Below are 23,584 nucleotides of genomic sequence, written 5' to 3'. Positions count from 1 at the left end.
GAAAAAAAAAAAAAAAGAAATTTCCCAGAATAGTAGTAGTAAATAGTGTGTATACCTTGTTTATAAAAATCCAGTCTCAAAGACTGTTTCTGAAAAGTCTTACTGAATGGTGACTTTATATTTAAGTGGGAAATACCATTAGCAGCTATAACTGGCTACACACAAACCACAGATAATCTTACACACACTGTTATTTAGAGCTTGGGAACAATAAACAGTGAACAAATTTCATAGTTGCTTACTTGAAAGGAGACAGCTTAGGTTTTAGGCTGTATTCATTTAAACAAAGGCTAGACCTTACACATATGTCAATGCAACTAAAGTTAAAAAAAATTTTCACCATAATATCTCATCAATTTAGAATACTTATGAATGTACAGTTTTTTTTCTTGGTTTTAATCAATATATATTTGGTGCTCAGTGTTTCACTTAAGGTTCAATTAAGTTATATTGTATGGACTTTTTTCTCTCAACAGTCAATATAATTGTCATTTTTAATGAGCATAAAATATTCTATCATATTTGATATAAGATTGCCCCCTCAGTTTCCCAATTGTTGAGAATTTGGCCCCTGTTTACTGTTGATTAAAATATCTTTGCATAAACATGATTTTTCCCTTTTCAATTAATTTCTTGGAATAGATTCATAAAGAGGAAATTACTGGGTCACAAAATAAAACAAGACTTATGACTTTTATTACCAAATTAGTATTCAGAAACACTATACTAATTTATTACAATGCCAATTACAGTATATGCATGTTTCTTTAAAAGTCTTTCCAACACTGGATTTAATATTTTCAATTTAATTTCTCAGTTAACACTAGTGAGAAATTAATTCAGTTTTGATTTATATTAAAAATTATTAGTTGGGTTGAACTTTTTGCTGAATGTCTCTTTCTTATTTGTGTTTCTTTTTGTACTCTCTGTCCATAGATTCTGTCTACTCAAGACTGAATATACTTTCATGCATTCATTTCCTGTATATTCTGAAAATGAAGCTTCCATAGGACACATTTGTTGTGGATTTCCCCCTGCCTTGATTCTATTTTTTCCTAATAAATAACATGTTTATATACTCAAATTCCTCAATCTGTTTATAATTAAATATGTCCACTCTTTCATTTTCTTTAGGATTTTTTATACTTGAAACACTTCTCTCTTCATCCCATGTGAAATGTGTGGAATCTATTTTCTACAGAACAATTGCCCATTTTCCCAGCAGCACTTACTGAGTAATGGTTGCTCCCTTATTTTATTTCATCAGGTTTGTTATGAAACTCCTTTTATGTGTATAAATTTATTTCTGGCATTTCCTTTCTGTTTCACCGGCCTGCATTTCTGTTTTTAACTCTATGATTTGGTACATGTGCTTCAATATGTTTTAAATTCCGGTAGACTAAGTCACCTATCATTTTCCTGTTCTTTTTAAAATAAGAAAGGAAATTGATGAAGAAGAAATACCAAATATCTCTCAATATCCCATGAAAAAAATGTATACTTTTAGTACCTTTTCTATCAGTTCTTTTGCTACGTCATTTGTTTGTGTCTCATAAGTTAGAGGACATTCCTCAATCACAAGCCTTGGGCGTCTTTGTCCACTGGGTGCTGTCGAATGCTTCGTGCTGCAACAGAGAATATGTTCATGGTTGGAAGCCAACTGCTGATTTTCAGCTAATATGCTCATGTGAAAATGAGTGAGCAACTCACAAATAAGGTCAAGGAAATCCTTTTTCTTTGTTACTTCAACCCTAATGGTTGTCTTCTTATGTAAAACTATTGGAAAAACACAGTAACTTCTATTAATTTAAACCTCTATTAATTTAATTTCTAATTTAATATGGAAGAAAAGTTTCATGTCTGTTGTTCTGATAAAAGTTATGAGAAATGATTTTAGATCACTGTTATACCTCATTATTGTACAAAAGCACAAGTAAAAATCCTATTTAAGTGCAGATAAATACTGTCCTGTCTTTTTCCATTTTCTTCTTTTCTGATTTTCACCACTTGCCTATTCTTAGCCTTGGCAGGGCACTGCTAAATCTATCTGAAGTAGTGTTAAAAGAGAAAAAATAATTTATCCACGGTTTATAAGATTTGTAATTTGAACATATGTGTTGCTGCTGTGTGATAAATGACATACTTACTTAGCAATGCTTGGAGGTGTACATATCTGACGAGGCTCCGTGTCTTGGTGAAAGCTGAGAGCTGAACACACCCTCTAACACATGTGTAAGTGGGTCCCTTAAAAACACATCTGGGATTTTCTTAAAGCCCTTTTACTTTTTTTCAGTTTTCCTGTTTTCACACTTTTCCTCTTATTTCATTTTTCCTTCTCTGCTTGTCCCTTTCATAGTGAAAGTGATTGATTATTAACTAGTCCGTGGCTATAAACAGAAAACACAGTTCTTACCCTGGTCTTTGAGATGATTTTGATATAGTTGAAGAGTTGTGTAAAAAACAAAAATTAATGTGTTAATCGAAGACATTGGTCTGGTTATTTTCATTCTTCACTAGAAGGAGCAGCAGTATTTTGAATACTATCAAACATACAAGCTAAGCTGGCAAAAATGTTTGCAGTATTGTTTGGAAAAGCAGCTATTTTAAAAAGTTAAAAAAAAAACTAAAATGAGTGGCTTTTACATTCTGTTTTTTGGAAACAGCTGACAAGAGATCTATCCAGTTTGTGAGATCTTGGCATGTAGGCCTTTCTGCTGCAAAAGTTTTAGAAGGTAGAGATTGTTTCTGTTGCCATTATTAATAAAATAATATTGGACAGTTAAAAAAATGCTCAGTGAAAGTGGTCCTCGTTGGTCCGGTCAGCTCTTTTAGCCCAGTTATAGGATAGGAAGAATGCCACTAATGGCTACTCCTTCATCTGCTGAAGTTGCTACGGGAGCTTCCAGGTGCTTCTTGAGTCTATTTTCCTTTCTCTTTGTTCCCTGACATTCTTGCACAGGACCTGTGTTGTCTGCAAGGGGCTAAAATCTATGAGGAGTTTTAAAGAAGGAGATTTAAGTTTCCTTCTCTCAATCCAGGTTCAACTGCTGGGAAATGTGCCTCAAACCAAAACCCCTAATTTTCCTTTATTTGCCATTACTTTGTTCAAGCTTTCTTTTCTTTAGCCAAAGAAAACTGTCACTCTCAACAGCTTCTTAGTATGACAGTTTTTTTGAGCACCAGGCTTACCTTAACTTCAAGCGCGACAGGACCACCCTGTATAGGTAACTTGCAGGTAGGTGTTTTTGCTGCCCCACGGGTTGTATAACAGGATGAATAGCCCCAACAATATATCCTTTAAGATAGTAGTCTTCCACTTTTGTTACGATATCTGGAATTGAATTTATCTTGATGACTTCTGGGTTCGGTGAAGCTGCAAAGAGAATTGCACATTCATGTGTGCACGCTAAAATGCAAAGAGAAATTTACACATTCATAGAGATGAGTTATACATTATTTCTATCTATGTGTGATAAAACTAATGAATAGGAAACATATCCATATGATTTACTCTCAACTAAAGTTACACTAACATGTGTTATATATTTTCTAGATTAATTTCAGGAAAAAGCAAAAGTAACTTTGGGAGCTGGTCGATAGATAGTATTATCAATAATGTTTTAAAGTAGAAATACAAGGCCTTATATATATATTTTCAATTAAGGCAGCTTTATTTTTTAGGATTTCATTTGAGTGATGACATTTCCATTAATAGATATTGAAGACATACATAAGAGAAATAATATTATGTTGAAGAGCTAATTGTTTTAAAGATTCTGAACAATATGAGATGCATAATTTCTCAAGAATGATGTTCATACAAATCTAAAAATTAAAAATGGGAGAAATAGTACTTGTTAAGCAAGAAATGTCAAGTGCTTTTCTTCTTTCCAATTACATTTCAAAAACACTTTTTTTAAGTTTCTCTGGGAGAATAAAAATGATCCTTTTTTTACAGCACTTACATAAATACTTGAGTAAAGAAATTGAAAAAGTAAAGGTCCAGAAGTTCTTTTTAATAAGAAAAAATTCTAAATGTAGAGAAAATTTAAATGCAAAATTGATATGCTATTGAGCATCCCTCTGGAGAAAGGCAAATTTGTAGAAACTATAGAATAGTGCGATCTGTACAGCTTTTAGTAAAAGGGAGAAACGGGTGTGTTCTTTGGTTCTTAATGTTCCAGTAGTTTAAATTAATAATTTAAAAAAACAACTTTACTCTCTATAACAGAATTTCTCATTTTCTGGAAGACAACCAAGAATTAATATCTAGAAATAGACCTGCAGTTTGGTTATCTCTTGAGTAAGAAAACATATGAAATTAACTACAGGCATGGTCAGTGCTGACTGTTGGCCTTCTGTCAGCGTGGTCAGTGCTGTCAGAGCAAAAAGCTGCTGCTAATTGCCTGACCGCAGGAAGGAGGTTAAGAAGCAGACAAGGAAGACGAATCAGAGGAAATCCTCACCTCCTCTTAACATTAATATCCATGTGATAGAACAGAAATCCACTATGTGGATTCATGTGAGCTCATGCCAACTTCTTAAATGAAAATAAAGTACTGAAAGAAAAGTTATATAAATGAGGATGAATCCATTGACTCAAATTTTCATCCTCTTGGATTTAAACTAGTCTACTTGTAGTATATTTTCATCATGACAGATAGGAATAAAAAAAAAAAAAGAGAATGATCCTGGACTTGGAAGAAACAGCTGGGTTTCATTGCAAAACGACGCAGTTCTGCCTGGTTGTGTACCAATCACTCTGTGATTCATCTGGTTTTACTTTTTTTTTTTTTTTAGTATTTTAACTACCAACCCTGATTCCCAAACAAAGAAACTAAAAAACTATAAAATAGAATAAACTGTTAAGACTAAGGAATGAAACATAGCCTAAACTCATTTTTAGAACTATATACGAATCCTACAAAATTTTAAAGAAAATTTTGGCCTTCTAATGGATCTCACTGCTTATTGTAGAAAGTGGAAATGCTTAGCATGTTACAGAAGAACCTTCATAGTCTGGCCTCTGTCTACTTACTCAGCCTTTGCTCTTGTCATCCTTTTACTTGTGTGTCTTGCTGGGGCAGGACCGAGCTCCCAGAGTTCCTGAAGCTGGCACACTGTTTCATGCCACCGGGCCTTTGTTTCCCTTCCTGCTCCCAGGCCAGTTAACCACTCCTTCCTCTGTGCTATGTGTGTTTCCTCCTAGTCCCCTTGTCAGACTGTATTACAGTTCCTTGTATGTGTGTTTGTCTCTGCTGTCAGACTGAGAATTCCTTAAGGGCCAGGAACCTATCTTCTCTTTCTATGCCTAGCATTTTCCTTAGGTCACTATGTTAAGTTGGAAATAATTGTCCATAAGGGGAACAAAGAGGCAAAATTACTGCATAAAAAAGGAAAAGCTATCAAGATTAGCTAGTATAAATGTAAAAAGTAAGGTTAGTAAATTCAGGAACAGCTGCACTTATTCTAGGTTATTCCATGGCTTGTGAGAGAGAGACACAACAGAGAGAGACCACACAGGGAGAGTTGTGGGACAGTGACTCTTCTGATCACAGAAGTGAGGGTGGTCAAGAACACTGTGAGGAAGGTCGTATTCACTTCAGGAGGCTCTAGCTTCAGGCTGTACTTTATGTTCCTTAAGTTAATGATACTTTGGGGAGAAAAAAACACATTGCCATTGAGGTAAAAAGTAATGAGAGATGGAGCTACACTGGGTGTAATTACCTCTACCTTGGAGTGAAGTTTGGAGAGGAATTTGGGACAGGACTGCACTGCAGACAAGGAATGAGCTTGTGGACTTAGCAGATCTCTGGATCCTGCCTTGCTACTGTCACTGGTTTGGTTGGAGTCACCATTAGTTCCTATGCAGTCTTATCTGGTCTACTCTGGCATCATTGCTTGGAAGGAAATCCCAGAAATCAAGAACTCAGTGTTGGGAAAAGTCCTCTTTCCTGTAGCCCTGAGTTAAGAGTTCAGAGCGATTTAGGCAGCCTGATGCTCTGCTTACTCTCGGTGATCCTGCCACCATCCCAGAGAGCAGAACAGTGCAGGAGCCAATTCAGAAAAGGCACTTAATGAGCTCAAAGAGGCACTTAAGTTGTCATTAAACATAGAATATTTGAAAATATTTCAGTTATTCTGTATTATCATTAGATGCTCAGCAGTTAGTAATTAATATTGCTAGACTATTTTAGTTCTATCATACCACCTCCATCGTTAGAGATTGTCTATTATCTGGAGATGGATGGTGGTCATGGTTACACAACAATGTATGTGTACTTAATGCCACTTAAAATGGTTAATATGGTTAAATGGTTGATACAATAAATTTTATGTGTATTTTACCACAATAGAAACGTTGTATGTCAAAGATAATATATATTGTACATGTACCTATTCATATACATAATATATATTTATTTTAATTGTGTTAAAAACATAACAAATTTTACTATCATAACAATTTTTTGGGGGGAGGAGGAAATTAGGTTTATCTTATTTATTAATAATAATAATAAGGTACTGGGGATTGAACCCAGAACCCTGTGTATGCTAAGCATGCACTTTACCACTAAGCTATGCCCTCCCCCTCATAATCATTTTTAAGTGTACAGTTCAGTAGTGTTAAGTATATTCACATTGTTGTGCGATAGACCTCCAGAATGTTTCATCATGCAAAATTGAAACTCTATACCCATTAAATGACTCCTTATTTCTCCCTTCCCACAGTCCCTGGCTTAGAAATTCTCTAAGAGTTTGACTACTTTAGATACTTCATCTAAGTAGAATCATACAATATTTGTCTTTTTGTGTCTGGCTTATTTCACTTATTATAATGTCCTCACAATTCACTCATGTTGTAGCATGTGACAGGATTTCCTTCTTTTTTAAGACCGAATAAGATTCCATTGTATGTATATTCCACACTTTGTTTATCCATTTATCCATCAGTGGACATTAAGTTGTAAGAAAATTCAAAGCTTATTGAAAAAATACTACTTACTTGACAAAAGTAAAACACAGAAATATATAGATTATAGCTGATATCTTAAGAAATTTATGAGTGGAGATGAACATTTTATTTTTGTGAAAGCATGTCTTTGAAAATTGCTACATTTAATACAAGAATAAGGAATGTGCCTTGGCTTGGAAATCTTCCCTTTACCATTACTGAAGGCCAGGTGATAATTATAGTGGGTATCACTACCTGCATGAAGCTGGTTATTTTTCCAAACGGTATGACTAGATAATTCAGAGAGCTTGAGGTGTCAGTCAACAAACCACTTAAGGATCATTTGCGTAAAAAAATATGAGTCAGGTTGTTGCCTGCAAACTTTCCATTTGGTAATTTCTGGCAATATCAAGAAAGCCCCCTCTCAAACTTGCAGAATGGGTGTTAGGTACTTGGGAGAAAGCTCTAGCACTCTTTTAAGAAATGTGGCATTGCCAATACTCTTGACAGCTCAGAGGAGAGAAAACTAAGTGGAAAAATGGGGGCATGAGGATTCTTAGTTCATTCTTGATTCAGAAGAATTGGGTCCTGAGTATGAAGAAGTTTTAGGAATATCTTTATTTCACTTAGCTTTCCTTTTTTATATGTGTAAGAGAAAGACAGAAGGAAAAATTTATGTTTAAAAATGTCTAAAAGAGCTTTCGCCACTGGTAAAAAATAAAATTACTAAGTGATAAGGAAATAGTCATAGTTTAATTTTTTAATATGTGCATTTTTTTCCTAATTGGTACATAAAGTAATGGTGTGTTTTACAATCAACAGTGTCTTGGAGTCAGTGGAAAATGGTAAATTATATAGCAAAGAAGTGATTGCAAAGACATTGGCTAGAAGGATAAGAAACTGAAGAACTATTGGTTTGGTAGTATAGATGCCCTCAATTAAAACAAACATCTAACAGGAATAAATTCTTAGTTCTTTCCTTAAGTCTAAAGCTCACAATGAGAGAAATCTGATTTAATTATGTTCATTTGGTGGGGGAAAGGTGGAAACCCTGGAGTCTTCATCTGACCACAGACTAATTACAAATTAGGAGTTTATCTGATGTGATTATGGGCAGTAGGAAGGGGGCTCATGGAATTCTGTGCTGAGCAGACCATCTCTGGCATACTCCCTGCTTATTTTTTTCTTTTTCACATATATCCCTATCTAAATAATATCAGAATATACTAACGTTCACCTGGCTATCTTGTTTAATATCTTCCTCCCTCACCTGAATGAAAGCTCTGAGAAGGCAGGGTTCATCACCATATTTCTATACCTAGAACAGTGCCTACCAAATCAAGGTTCAATGAATATTGGTAGAATGAACAAGTGGATTGTGTTCAATTTAAGGGCCAAATTAGAGACAGGCAGTTTCAAGCTGGAGTATGTTCCAGAGAAAGTGTTCAGGAGAGCGAGAAGTCTGAAGACCCTGCCAGATGTCCTTATCCATGTGCCAAATAAATGAGGAACAGGATGCCATGTGGATATATCTAAAGGGCTGTCACAGAGGAGAGGCTGGCAGGTGTGACACTAACTGAGCAATGGAGGAGGCGGGTACACAGAGGAGGATTCCTCTGAACTGCAGAGGGGCAGGGCCAAACAGGACTCTGAAGAGCTCAGTTCTCTAAATATATGTATGGCAAAGAAATATGGCCAAAAATTAGAGGTGAGAGAGATTTTTGTCCCACCAAACTGGGAAACAGACTGCTAGCAACCTCAAAAATCTAGTACTCAAAATACCCCTCAGCTTACAAAAAAAGTTCTCACAAAGCCCATCCACTTTTTCCATAAGAGAGGCATGGAGCTATACCCCCCAGCTCCCTCTCTACCAAGCAGCCATTGGACTAGGGTGAAATGTTCCACACTAAGTCATTGAGCACAGTTACACAATTTTTTTCACCTCTGAGTACCACCTGGACTTCTATATCATTATATTTTTCCTTTTAATTTTTCATCCTAAACTTAAATTCATTTCAAAAAGAATTTATATCTCTTATATAGCCATAAAACAGACTCATAATCCATAAGTAGAAAGTTACCTACAAATGTATACAACAAAAAGAGAACACTCATCAGATTCTAGCTGGATACCATTATCTGCCAAAGACTCTGAGCCACAATTCTGCCCTCTCTTTGTTGAAAGGGAGAATTAGCCACTAGAGAGATGTTAAAGACAAACTGATTGGAAGGCTTAAAAAGAACTGAAAAGGGCACAGCTTTCTAAGAGATTCAATGTTATTTAATTCTGTGTTTGTGTGTACAACTTAAAAGGCTTGGAGACCCTACGGGGATGGAAGTAGCAAGGACACAGTGATGGTAGCAAGGGGAACAGATGACATCAGAGGGAATAAAATGAATTATAAAACCAGATAAAAGAACCGTAAAAACTTTACAGATTGAGGTCCCTTAAAGGGCTTTTCACATGTCATTGGCCCAGGTGATAAAGACAATGAAATCATCCCCTCCATTCTATTGTTTCAGAACAAAGTTTTCAAAGGCAGTGATACGCAACACTTAACAGCAATCACCAAGAAGACAGCTGTAGCAGAAGAACACTGGTGCTTAAAGAGGTTCCTGTTCAGGTGGAGAATGCATTTATTTCTAAGGAGCACCTTGTTCTCAGGTGATGTCAAAAAAATCTTCTTGCACTCTCAAGAAAGTAAGGTTATTGTCTTAAGTTTCAGTGTGGAAGAAATGTTAATGCACAAAAGACACACACACACAGATACACACACAGACACACACACACACACACGGAATTTTTGGGAAGAATCACAAATGAGAAATCCAGGAAAGTTATAAAGGAAGAAAAAAATTGTACATCAATACTAATAAGCCTATCTTAACCTAAGTTTTTGTAAAGATCATGTCATTTTGGGCCCAGTGCTTTATATTAATTATTCAACTGTCTCAAGTGTGCATGTTCTTCTGTCTGGAGGTCTGTGTCTTTTGATAAATGGCACTCAGCATAGACATGATAATTATGGTTAAGTGCTTCAAAATACTTATTAAAGCACCGACTGAATGAAAAATTGGTTGTAACATTAACATATTCAATAGACAGAGCTCCAGGATGCTCATGGAGCAGCAGTTTAGAGAATAGGACCAGGAGGTTTGGATGCAAATCCCAGCTCTGCCACTTACTAGCCTGGCAAGGTATTTTGCATGCATGTGCCTCAGTTTCTTCATATGCAGAGTGAGAATAATAACAACAGAGTTTACCCTATAGGGTTGTAAATAAATTTATAAATTATAAAGCATCTGGAAAGTAGCATTTGCTATACAACTGTTGGTTGCTTTGTTGAATTAGGGCCTCCCCTGTGGAAAGAGAGGCAGTGCACTCTTCTCACTAAGAGCATTAGGGTCTGGAAGCAAATCTTCTTGGCTCAAATCATGCCATTTACTAGATCTGGAACAAGTTACTTTGCCTTCTGAGACAGGGACAAACAATAGTATTAACTTCGTAGCGTTGCTTTGATATTAACTGTAAAACACGAGCCCAGGGCCTGGTACAAAGTAAACACTCAGACATGATGTGCCCGCTTGTTGCTGGCCCAGCTCAGAAAAGATAGTTTCGAATGAAGCTGTCCTCAGAGATAAGTCATTGTTGGCTTAAAAAATCTCCAGGAAGATCGCTGTAGAGATCTGGATTTATTCCAAAAGCCTGGCCTGGCTCCCCACCTTTAGAATTCTATGTCAGAGGCCTCTAACTCATGCTCTAGATCTTGGGTCCCTAACTCACATTGTAGATTAGGTGTCCCCAACTCAGGGCCCCTAACTCACACTGATCTACTACACTGAGTCCTGGACTCAAGTGTCAAAGGTACCAGGCTGATAAAACAAGGAAAGGGGCCTGTGCTGGAGGAGGGACTTGCAGAAGACTCAAAACCTCGTCCAAGAGTGCAGCAGCCCTGGCCCAGTGCTGCTGTGTGGGCATGTGGGCCTGATGTAACGGATCTTCTAATTTTTAAGAAAACTCCCAAATCCAGATTCTTAGGCAATATCTCCCAATTTTAAAAAGTGATAGTTAATTCAAATATCTTAACACTCTACACATCAAGTGTGACCTGTCTAAAGGCTGAATACAGCCCATGCCTTGTTGGTTTGCAGCTTCTGTTCTGGTCAACCCAGGGATTCTGCAGCCCAGAGCCTGCCCAGGTCCAGGCCAGGCCACCTAGACCATCTTAGACAGTGCTCAGCATCCTAGGACACAGAAAGTGATTCAATTCTTCTTCACTAGTGGGGATGATGGTGACAGGGGAGGGCTTCTTATCCTACTTTGGGACATTAAACATGCCAGCATCATTCAAGAAAGGTAAACCCAGGAGCAAGGAAAAGAGAAATAAACATGGGAACTTTGTTTAGAAAGTCTCTTCATGTAATCCCCTCGATTTTAAGTAATATTTTAAACTGTGCTGAAAGAGACTGGAAGCCTGAGTCAGCTGAGAGATGTGAGCGAGGGAGTGCTCTGCACGCAGAGAGGGATTATCGTCAGTGCCCTCCAGAGGGAATGACTGTGTCTCCACCATAGGCTCAGTGTTTGAAGCCAAGCCTTTGATTCGGTGTCCTTACACTGGGGCAGTAATATCAGAGACTCTTATTACTTTTTAAACACAGGAAATCATGGGGGAGGTGTGGTTGTTTTGGCTAGAATTTGAACAGCACAGGCAGTTAGCAGCAGCTGCAAGCCATCTCGCTCTTCTGAGCTCCCCAACCACCAAAGAACTGAGTTCTTTCTCAGTTCTTTGGGAGAAGGAACAAATGGTGCTGCTGACAGCATTAATGGGTGTGGTTGGTTGCTGTTCAGTTGATGCTACATATTTGCAAAAGCTTTATTATACCTTACAAGGGTCTTGTAAAGAACTGATGAAGGAAAGTATTTTGTAATTGCTTTGAAAACTATACACTTGTGGGGTGGATTTTTATGATTAAAATGGAAACATGCTGAGGGTTATGCAACATTCTATCATTTATCCTCACAGTTTCTAAAATAAAGTATCAATAATAGACTTTATTATGGTGCTTTGCTTAAAAGCTTCACAAAGATAAAATTTTAAACAGAAAAAGTCACATTCCACCATAAAGCTAAGAACTTGTTCAATGCCAAAAGCTTTGCTCTGATGATGCAACTCCGAAAATAGCCCAAGACATATATCTGTTCTTTCCACCAATTTACTTCTGAAGATCGGTATGTATTTTTGAACTATTTATGAAACATTATTTTCTCAGACAAAAATACCATGTACAAACACTGGCAAGTAATTTTTACCATGTTTTCAAAAGGGAACAGACGGTCAAACTCCATATTATATCTAGCAAATACAGTAAAAAAATAATAAGTAACATGTACCAAGTGCATACTTTGTGCCAGGCACTATGCGAAGTGATTTACGTGCCTAATCTTACAAAACTCTATAAGGTAGATATTATCATTATGCTCAGATGAGGAAATTCAGAGAGATTTGATAACTTGCCCAAATTGTCAGTGAGTGAGTGGTAAGTCTGTGATCGAATCAGAGAGAATGCCTCCAGAGCCAGTACATTCTAGTGCCTACAGGAAAGTAAAACTTCATTGATTTGCATCATTGTTAATTCAGAAGCTGTGAAAATTCAGACATAAGCTGGGTGAAAGCTTTTGACTACTATAAACTGTTAAGCAATTTAATGTAGGCATGTTAAAAGGAGGTATCGGGTTTACTTATCAAAATGTTTTAAATTACTTAGAAATATAAACTACTATGTAAACAACATCCAAATTATGTAACCTTTTATGTCTTCAGTAAAAGCTGCCATCTTTGTAGTCACTCGCTAGCATATTTTTAATTGAAATAATACAACTGTAGTTTTGAAATACACTCAAACCCCAATACAGGCAGATATGCAAAAGATCACACCATGACTGTTTAAAACTCCTGCAGCCTTGTGTTTGCTGCCTCCTTCATGTGTTTCTCTCCACCTATTCTGTTCTATTCCTAGTTCCCACACAGACCATCAAATTGTCTCTTGTCTCTGAGTCTGTACATTTTGTCTTTTAGCCTTGTTTGCCTTCCCCCTACTTCCTACTCAGTCTTATTTTTAACCTTTAAAAAAATCTTTCGTGGGGTAAGAAATGAAACATACCCAAAAATGCAAAAAACGTACTTGAAACTGCCAACATTTGGTAAAAACCATCCATTCAAAAATCAGAAAGTGGTGGGCACTCCAGCAGCCTTCCATGCCACCCTTTCCAATCACAGTCCCCCTCGCCTGCTGTGCGCTACCTTGATTTTTATGGGCCTCACTTCCTTGCTCTTTTTAGTTTGCTATGCAAGAATGCAAGTAAACACTACAGTTTAGTTTTGCCAATTTTTGGAGATTTCTGTAAATGGAATCATGCAGAATGTACTTTTTTCTGTCTTCTTTCACTGAACACTATGCTGGTGAGATTCACCCTGTGTAGCTTGTGTAGTTGTAGCTTGCTCGCTTTCATTGCAGTGTAGCAGAGACAGCAAAGCGCAGGGCCTGTTTTGTTGCATATGGCGTGTTGGCACCACAAGGGCTGAGTTGAGTAATTGTGAGAGACCACGTGGCTTGAAAAGCCTGAAATATTTACTATCCAGCCCTTTACAGAAAACGCTGGCTGACTTCTGCAGTATAGTTTTGCATTGTCTGAGCATACCACAATTTATTTTTCCCGTCTCTTGTTCTTGGATTCCTGAGTTGTTCACACTTTTGGGTTATTACAAATAACCTTCTATGAATGTTCTTGTATGTCCACATGGTACGCACAGGCACACTCTTCCACTGGGTATACGTGTCTTCAGCTAACTAGGTGATGCCAAAGCATTTTTTCCCCCAAATGGTTGTACCAATTTACCAACACCTGCGATTAGCAGTCTTTCTACATTTTAGCCATTTTGGATGATTTGTAGTGTTTTCTTACTGTGGTTTTAACATGCATTTTTCCTGATTACTAATGAGGTTGAGCACATTTCATACATCTATTAACTGTTTGGATTTCCTGTTTTACTAACTACTTGTCCAAGTTTCTTGACCATTTTTCTATTGGGTTGTTTGTCTTTTCCTTTTTGATTTTCAGTTGTATTTTATACATTCTGAATACAAATCTTTGTCTAAGTTCCACTCATTCTTTGACCTCAGATGAGGTGGCACTTCTTTTAAGGAGTCTTTTGGGTCCTACCACTCAGATGGAGGTGCTCTTCCTTCTGCTTCGCTAATCCTCATACTTCTGGCATAGCCGGTATCACAGCGTAGAGCACATGGGTTGTAACTGGATGAGTGTTTATCAGGGCCCACTGGTAGGATGCTCACTAGGATGCAGGTTCATAGACATCAAGGACTAGGCTTTATTTATCTCCATATCCTCACTCTTAGCTCAGTAGGTGCTCAGTAAGTGTTAGTTCAAAGAATGAATAAATGTCCACCCAGATGTAAGAAAAAAACCCTAGATTGCCAATAGAAATGTATTTTCTCCCAACATCAATATTTATTTAAGTGGGTCAACTGTATGCTATTATCAGAGATTCCCTACTCCCTCAGGTCAGAATGGGATCTTTCTCTCCCACAATAATCTAAAATTGAGTTTTTTTATTTTTCTAAACCAAAATATCTCACCATTTCAAACATAATAGAACTCCTCATATAGTTTTTTCACCTGGTAGGAATTTGGACTAGGCACCATGACAGGGATTATTATGTTGATGCTTGAGTAAATTTAGTCATTTTTATTATAAATTTCTTTCTACATATAGCACTTTACATTTGAAAATCTTTTGACTGCCTGAGGAAATACCCAAGAACTTATTAGATTCTGACAGATAAAGAAAATTTAGCTGGACTGGCCTTCCTTCCTTCTTTCTTTCCTCTCTCCCTGCCTCCCATCTATCCTTCTTTCCCTTATTTCTGATCCTTTATTCATCTCTTATTGATTTTTTTAGTTTTAATTTTATTTTTTTATTTTTAGGGGAGGAGATAATTAGGTTTGTTTATTTATGTATGCATTTATGTATGTATGTATTTATTTATATAATGGAGGTACTGGGGATTGAACCCAGGACCTCGTGCATGCTAGGCACGTGCTCTACCATTTGAGCTATACTCTTCCCCCTCTAGTTGATTTTTTTTAATGCATTCTCTTCAATGCCACGTCTTTATTCTTTTTGAAAGTTCTCTAGTATTTAAAATTACTGACCATTTCTTTTTTAAAATTCTTTTTATATTTCCTTTTGGGGAGTGATTAGGTTTACTTATTTATTTATTTTAATGGAGGTACTGGGGATTGAACCCAGGACCTCATGCATGCTAAGCACACACTCTACCACCGAGATATGCTCTCCTCTTCATTTCTTGCTTTTTGAAATCCTCCCTTTCCTTATGTTCTCTGGTGCTACCTAGTCCTACCTGTCCTCATTCTTTGTCATTTTCATTGAGTTCTCCCCACTATGGCTAAATATGCCTGATGACTCAGCCCAAGACACTTATGCTCTGCCCGTATTCCTTCTCTTTAAGACCTTATTTCAGTTCCTCCTGGAAGTCATCATCTCTAGCAGTGCACCTGCAACTCTTTCTTCCAGGATGCTCCACTGCCCCCTCACATGCAATGTGCCTGGAAGGGAACTGCGCTTTCACCACACACTGACCCTCTGTGGGACGCCCCTCCTACTGTAAAAGGCATTATTCCCAGTTACTTGGCTCAGAACCAGGAAGTCATCCTGGACTCCTCATTCTTTCTGTCCCTTCACATCCAGCCAGCCACAGGCCAAGTTCCTCCTTGGTAATGTCTGCTACATTCGCCCCCGGCATCCCACCCTTATTGCTGCCCCTCACAGGTAGTCAGTCTTCTAACTTTTCTCCTCACTTCCATCTGTCCCCACCGCAAGGTCACAATAATCTAAAAACACTTCTCTGTATCTATCAACTACTTGTTCAAAAGCCTTTACAGCTATTATTCCCTGAAGAATCAAGGAATCATTCCTCAGCCAAGTAAGAACATTCTGTACTCCATTTATTTCCAGCTTTACTTTCTGCTTCTATAAAATCTCCCTTAGCTCACTCCTCTATTCAATAGCCCTTGAAAGTACCTCAGCCTCTTGATCTTTTTCTAATTATTTAAGCCCATTTTTTCTTCAGGGTCAGTGAAAGTCTTAATTTGAGTTCCAACTGATCCTATTCAAAACTGATTTTTCCTTTTTCTGACACATCTTGTATCTTGCATTGTAATTTTTCATTCATGAATTCAACACAACTTATTGGCCATTGGTCATGTGCCAAACACTGTGCCAAACACAGTGCCAAACACAGTGATTCAAAGGTGGACGTAGCATGTTTCCTGACTTTGAGGAGCTCACAGTCTTGTCCGGTTTGACCAATTAGAATATAAAATACTTGAGGGCAGAAACTATGTCTTACTCCTTTTTGCATTTCCACTACTTATGAGCACCTTCTACAGAATACACACATCAAAGTATTTATTACCGTTAACAGTGATGATAGAAGACAATGAGAATTTCTTGTTCAATAATTAAGAAACAAGCTAGAGGCCAGCAACAGTTTATGCAATATATTTTACATAATTCTACTAGAAAGTCAAATAAGGAAACTACCATCCATCCTTCTGTTAGGTGTTTTTAGTACGGTAGAAACTCTTTTTAATCATAAAGCTATACATGCTCTAAACAATCCTTAAGGCTATGGTGATTCAGATTGTTTTCTGGGATTGCCCAAGGAGGTGGACCAAGGAGGTTTTGCATCATTTGCAGAGTTAATTTAACTTTTCACTAAGAAATTCTATAACATACTCAAATATATACTCATACATACTCATAAATACACACAAATAGATTACTATGCAATAATTCAGAAAATTTATCATAAGAATTGTGCTGAAATCTCACTAGTGTAGTTGATAGACCTGGCATGAAGCCAGAAGGGATAATAATAGTTTTATTAAGTGCTTACTAAGTGCCAGGTACCTTTTCGAGTAGATTATCTTGTATTATTGCCTTTAATCCTCAAAACAACTCTACATGTAAGCACTATCAGAATCCCCATCTTACAGACGAGGAAGCCAAGATCAGCAAAGTTTACAAACTTGCCAACTTAGTGAGTGAAAGAGCCTAGATTCAGAACCCAGGAACCTGACTCCAGAGTCTTATGTGCTTAATGATTAAGCTATTATTTCTCCCATTGAAATATATAAATAATGGCTCAAAGTACCCGCCTCAACGCCCTAAAAAAGTGTGGGAAAGGCAAACACACAGAGAATGGAACTAAATAGAAAACAGATATATAAATTATTCAAGATAATTATAGCCACCACAAAACAGGGCACTGGAAATTTCAAAGGGTCTCCTATTGCCCCACTGGGACTTGACTCTCTGTCCCATGCTCTCTGTTCGGAAAAACAGAGGAAAGCAAGGTAAGAGACAGGCTCTTCAGAGCACACACAGCTATCACCAGACCATCTTGTTTCCTGAAAGGTTGGCTCACTGCACATGGCCTCTGAGACGCAGGAGGTACCACTGTTCAGTACTCCTCACAGAAATCCCCAGCCAGAGGGCCAGTGTTGAACGAAGAGGGCTGGCATGCTTTAACTCCCCGCATGACTCACCCCTCTACACAGTGGAGGGGCAGGTGTGGGGCAGAGACAACTGAAGGGGGGAAGGTGTGGAGCTGGGCTGATAGAGTCTTCGCCTCTGAGGCAAAGGCAAAGGCAAAGGCAAGGACAAAAACAAAGCAAAACAAAAACCATGTGGAACAACTGGAGAGAAAAGGAGCACCACGAGACTAGGTGCCTGACGAAATAGGAACCATGTGCAACTTTAAAATGTGTGCCTGCTATCTATGTTTGCAGACTATGCCCTTACACTTTATAATGTAATACTCTAGCACCTCCTCCAAAAACCTGGAGTAGAAGGTAGAAATGTTACTCCTTTCACAGAGAGAAGGGCTTCTGATAATAACAAAACCAGAATGACTTCTGAAGAAAGCTTTAGATATTTCTGATTCAAGGATGGCTGTATTTAAACAAATTTGTTTGAAATAGCTAGCATTGTTGTGAAGAAATAAGTCAGAAAAAAAATTTTAATTACTTTAAAACCTATGGGGATGGTGCAGCAAATCTGAAAACGCAGATCAAAATGGCTCTGGCCTAAACTTTATGAATAGACAAGGTTTTGAGATTAAGGAAAGTATATGTTTGTGTCCTATGGATTTACAGAAACTAGTCCTAAAAATAATTGACAAGGACAATCAGTGGAGAAAACACAGCACCACATCACGAATATTTTCTCAAATGAAGGTTTTTTAAAACGTGTAGAAAAAATTAATATGCGTGGTTACTTCTGTGATTATCATTATCCAAATTCACTCTTAACTTTCATAATTAAAAAGAAAGCTAAGAATATTGACATTTTCCCCTTTGGTAGTCTTAGCCTTAAATAAAAATGGAAATGTGAATATGTTAAAAGTATATGTACAGATTTTGCATATGTCTCTGGAAGGGAGTTTGCTTGCTGGCTAGTTTAATTTTTGACAAAGAAAAATGGGCTGCTCTTGCTTCTTGCACAAAGATGCACTGTTCACAGAGCAAACCAAAAAATGGAGAATTTGTATTTAAGTTGAAAAGAAATTAAGATCATATCCAAAATAATTTACTTAGTAAAAACTTTTGATTAATTGGTAAAATGTGTGGTTTATTAGAATTAAAAGTAAAACTTTGTAATAAGAACTTAAAATACTGATATCTGGAAATTCTAACAGCAAGCAAGACACTCTAAATTTCATTGTTAATACCCTGAAATTAAAGATATAGTTCTGCTTTTTAAAAACTCAGTTTTATCAATGTGGTTGTACAATACTCTGAAGTTTCCACAAGAAGTGAGGCAAAGTGTTTGTGAAGTCCGTCTGCCTCTGTTCCTTGCACAGGGCTGCCATCTGGGCTTGTTTATTTGTGTTTCCAACTTTCTGGAACAGGGAGTTTCTCTGTTAGGGACAGGGCACCAAGCAAAGGAAGTGTCTTACAGAAGACTATCTCTTTTTTCCTTTTTTACTGTATTTTCAAACTTCAAGTTTAGTTTGGTCAAAAATATCAAATGACTAGCACAATCATAAAATTTAACAGAGTTGGAAGCCTCAGAATTGTCTTAGCAGACACTTCCACTTGATGCAAGTAATATTTCCTACATGCTACCTTTTTGTGCCTTTCAGATCTTTTTCAAAACACAAACTGTCATTAAGGCTATAGCTATTTGGCCTGGAAATCAAATATTTTTTTCACGTACCCTTCTACAAATAAGCATTTGGTTTAAAAATGAAAGAAATATTTCCAAGCAGTTTTTCTAATTTTATAAAGCACATATGAGCCAAATTTACAAAAACAAAGCAAACAAAAATCTTTCAGAATGTAATTAAGAAACAAAGCATTATTGTTAGATTGATTGTACAATCTGATTATGAAGAACAGTTTAAAAATTCACAAACCAACACTGAAAAAAAACTAGTAGTCCCTTATCTTTGAAATCTTTCATTTAACAAATAAAATAGAAACAAAAAGTACCTTGTAAAGTAAAATCCAGCAATACATATTCGTAAGCAAATTCTGTCTTTGTTTCCACTTGCGGTCTCTTCAGGGTAGAAAATATTTTTCCAGGGCTGCTATCATCAGAGTCTTCTAGCTTTCTAAGTCCGCACCCCATGGCAAAATCTGTAAGGAATTAAATTGCAGGATAGGGGAGGGAGAGCAGCAAATTCTGTTGTTTAAGCTGCAAAAAGAAAGTTACAGACTTAACTGCTTTGATTTTTTCAGCTAAACCATAGATACTCAAAAAGAAAACATTTGAGTCCAAAGAAAGGAGCTGAAGACTTTTTCTATCCATTTTTCTGTGAAGTCGTTGAACCCATGATGATTAAGCTACAGCTCCGGGAGGCTGGGCTTGATCTTAGGAGAAACATGCAAGCTGCTACAACTTAGCGGAGAATTTCCATGCCACGTCAATTTACAGCCAGCCCCCTACCAGAGTTCTGTCGCTCAGGGCACCAACAGGGCTTTGTCTATCCCAGTTGGCTGGATGATAAAGGAGGTGTACAAAAACGGAAATAAAAAGGCAAAAGTGCAAATCAGATGGAATAATCTACAAGTAGAGGATATATTCAGACATAATGGCATGCAATTTCTGATTCTGTTTTCTCTTTTCCCTCTTTCCTGTGCCCACCCCCTCCTTCCTCCCTGCTACTACCAAGAAAGCAAAAGGAGAGAGAGAGGGGGAGAGAGAGAGAGAGAGAGAATGAAAAAAAAAATGGATTCTCAATGTGGTTGGAAAGAAAAATCATTTCCAGAAAGGAAGTCAGCTTTATGAGGAAACTGCTTCTGGAGAGTAAAAGGAGAAAATTTAAAGTTAAAAAAACCCCACTTTAGTCTTTAGATAGCACTTTTGAGGGTTTCTTTCCACATGAAGTTTTGTTGTGCTGGAAAAAATCACATAGTAGTTAAAACTGCCACATATGAAATTTTTTATTAAGTATCATAATAAAAAGACTTCACAAAGGAGACACGGTAATATGGATAATTAGTTTCCCTAACATTCTTAAAGTTTAAAATACTCTACTGTTAGAAGGCTTATGATAATAGTAACACTTCCAGTTTCCAGAGTATCCTTAAAAAAAACAACTGACAACTTGATTCATTCCGTCTCATAAAATGCCATTTACCTGAAGTCAAAAACAATTTATAATGGACCAATTATAATGAGTGTTTATTGTATTTTACCATTTATCGTCCAGTAGTATGGTGTACTTATCAAAACTGTGAGCTTTGGCATCAGTCCGCCTGGGTTCAACTCCTGGTTCCAATGCGTACTAGAGACGTGATCTTGGGCAAGTTACTGGATCTCTTCAAGTTTCAATTTCCTCCTCTATAAAATGGAGTTAATAATAGTACTTACTTCATAGGCTTGTTATGAAGGTTGAATGAGATAATCTTATCTCATATCTTAACATCACGCCTGGCAAATAGCATAAAACAAATTTGTTAATGTGTTTACATTATAAAACAGGGTTGAGAGTAGTAACAGAAAGGAAGTGATTCTGCTACCACTCCCATTTACAAACTAAACCTGGATCACATTTCAGATTTTAGGGAACACAAACCTGGAAAGATTTTTCAATTACATTGAAGAGTACACATGAAAACTCTCAAAGGGAGCTGGATTATTTAGTTTGTAGATCCCTATGACCTCTTGTCTCTTCCTTTTGCTTGCTTGTCTTTAAATAGTTTACTTCTCAGAAATGTTTTTCACAGAGGAAAATTCCACAGTTATTCATTCTCAAGGATGAGCATGGTGGTAAGCAACTTCTGGGTAAACTTGGCTAAAAAGACAGCAGACTGACCTAGTGTGACTCATTTGACTATTCCCAGTGCTTTCAAGCCTGTCATTCTTCATGTCCTCTTTTGTAGGACGGGCTATGAGCTTCTGGATAGCAGACGTAGACTATCTGGAGTTCACTAGTCCCTACTGCAGTGGCTGGAAGATTATTAAGTACTCATTATATTTGTTAAGTGCCTGCTATATTCCTGGCACTAAATTAGATGCTCGCTGGGCACACAAGTTGACTAAACATGGCCTCTGCCCTAAAGAAACTTAAGGCTTAATGTGGAAGATAGACTTACAAACAGATAATTTCAATTTGATTTGGTAGCTGCTAAGTTAGAAGTATGCATAGGGTGCTTTAGAAACTCAAGAAGGGTGCTCTAACTCAGCTTTAGGGTGATTTCTGAGCTGTCTTGAAGGATGAATACGCGTAAGATAGAGAAAGGTGGGGAGCACGTGCCAGGAAAAGGGGAAAACATGGGCAATGTCACAGAATCATGAAACAGCATGGCATGGACTTGAAGAGACACGAAGCAATTGAGAATCACTAGAACATAAACTCTGAAAGAAGACTAAGCTGTAAGGGAGGCAAGAGCTAATTGTAACAGCTTTTATATGCCACACAAAGGGGATTTTGACTATTTCATAGGCAACAGAGGAGAATCAAATAATCAAAAGGAAAAATCAAAGGAGGAGTTTGAAATAGGTAAGTGACATTAGTTTGTGCCTTTGATGGATCACAATGGCTGCTTTAAGGAAGATGGTGATCCATCACTTAATCATTTTTCTCTCCCAAAGTCCAACAGAGTAAAATTTTATTTGATGCTTAATGATGTTTCAAAACACATTTGCATGTATCAATATGGCACACACTTCTGCTATTTTAACAATTAAATGGGATTTCACTGTATTAATACAGTGCTTTATATGTAGAATTTTGGCTATTTCCAAAGTTTTATGGTGAAGAATTTTGTAAAGATTACTTTTCCCCCTACTTTGGATTATTTCCTGAATACTTAGATTCTATTTCATAAATGGTCAAAGGAAGTAGTTTACATACAAGGAAATCAGAAAGTAATAAGCAAGAGAAAATGTATTCTAATGAGTAAATAATTCATTTATATTACTTATAGAAATATGTGGTTGGCTATAAACTGTTTAAGGTATTAACCTTAGATTTTTTTTTCTTTAAAACTGTATTTTGGTCAGTAAGGTTTTGTTGGTTATCACATATATTTGCTCCATACCTCTTTAATGCTTGTGCATTTTTTTGTTTGCTTTTGTCATTATTTTAAAACATATTTTTTAATCAAAGTATAGTCGGTTTACAATGTTGTGTTAATTTCTGGTGTATAGCATAGTGATTCAGCTATGCATATACATTCCTTCTCATATTTTCATTATAGGTTATTACAAGATATTGAATACAGTTCTCTGCGTTATACATAGGACCCTGTTGTTTATTTTTTTTATATAGTAGTTTGTATCTGGAAATCCCAAACTCCCAATTTATCTCTCCACCTTGGTAACCATGTTTGTTTTCTATTTCTATGAGTCTGTTTCTGTTTTGTAAATGAGTTCATTTGTGTCTTTTTTTTTTCAGATTCCCATGTTAAGTGATATATGATATTTTTCTCTCTTTCTGGTTTACTTAGAATGACAATTTCCAAGTCTATCCATGTTGCTGCAGATGGCATTATTTTATTCTTTTTTATGACTGAGTAGTATTCCACTGTAATGGGTTTTATATGCCACAACTTCTTTATCCAGTCATCTGTCAATGGACACTTAGGTTGCTTCCATGTCTTGGCTATTGGAAATAGTGCTGCTATGAATATTGAGGTGCATTTATCTTTTCAAATTAGAATCTTCTCTGGATATATGCCCAGGAGTGGGATTGCTGGATTATATGGTAAGTCTATTTTTAGTTTTTTAAGGAATCTCCATACTATTTTCCATACTGGCTGCACTAAAGTATATTCCCACCAACAGTGTAGGAGGGTTCCCTTTTCTCCACACCCTCTGCAGCATTTATCATTTGTGGACTCTTTAATGATGGCCATTCTGACTGGTGTGAGGTGATACCTCATTGTAGTTTTGATTTTCATTTCTCTGATAACTAGTGATATTGAGCTTTTTTTTCATGTGCCTATTGGCCATTTGTATGTCTTCATTGGAGAAATGTTTGTTTAGGGCTTCTGCCCATTTTCTGACTGGGTTT

General features: G+C 36.9%; 1 protein-coding gene across 3 annotated transcripts in view; it reads right to left on the bottom strand.

Moving 5' to 3' along the window:
- Positions 1 to 20,912, bottom strand: part of RFTN2 (raftlin family member 2) — a 59,024-nt gene extending 38,112 nt beyond the window's left edge. Inside the window, exons 1-4 of one of the 3 annotated variants that reach the window (XM_010971907.3) lie at positions 20,763 to 20,912; positions 19,554 to 19,700; positions 3,190 to 3,406; positions 1,511 to 1,625 (exon numbers count right to left, since the gene is read on the bottom strand). In XM_010971907.3, coding sequence (XP_010970209.2) covers positions 1,511 to 1,625; positions 3,190 to 3,406; positions 19,554 to 19,700; positions 20,763 to 20,814 — 531 coding nt within the window. In that variant the 5' untranslated portion in view covers positions 20,815 to 20,912. The remainder of the gene's footprint in view (positions 1 to 1,510; positions 1,626 to 3,189; positions 3,407 to 19,553; positions 19,701 to 20,762) is intronic. The other 2 variants (XM_010971908.3, XM_074364218.1) reach the window with 2 other exon arrangements.
- Positions 20,913 to 23,584: the final 2,672 nt, after the last annotated feature.

The sequence above is a fragment of the Camelus bactrianus genome, chromosome 5, assembly GCF_048773025.1.
Source record: "Camelus bactrianus isolate YW-2024 breed Bactrian camel chromosome 5, ASM4877302v1, whole genome shotgun sequence".
Taxonomy (NCBI): domain Eukaryota; kingdom Metazoa; phylum Chordata; class Mammalia; order Artiodactyla; family Camelidae; genus Camelus; species Camelus bactrianus.
This window is presented reverse-complemented; position numbering and strand designations above follow the sequence as displayed.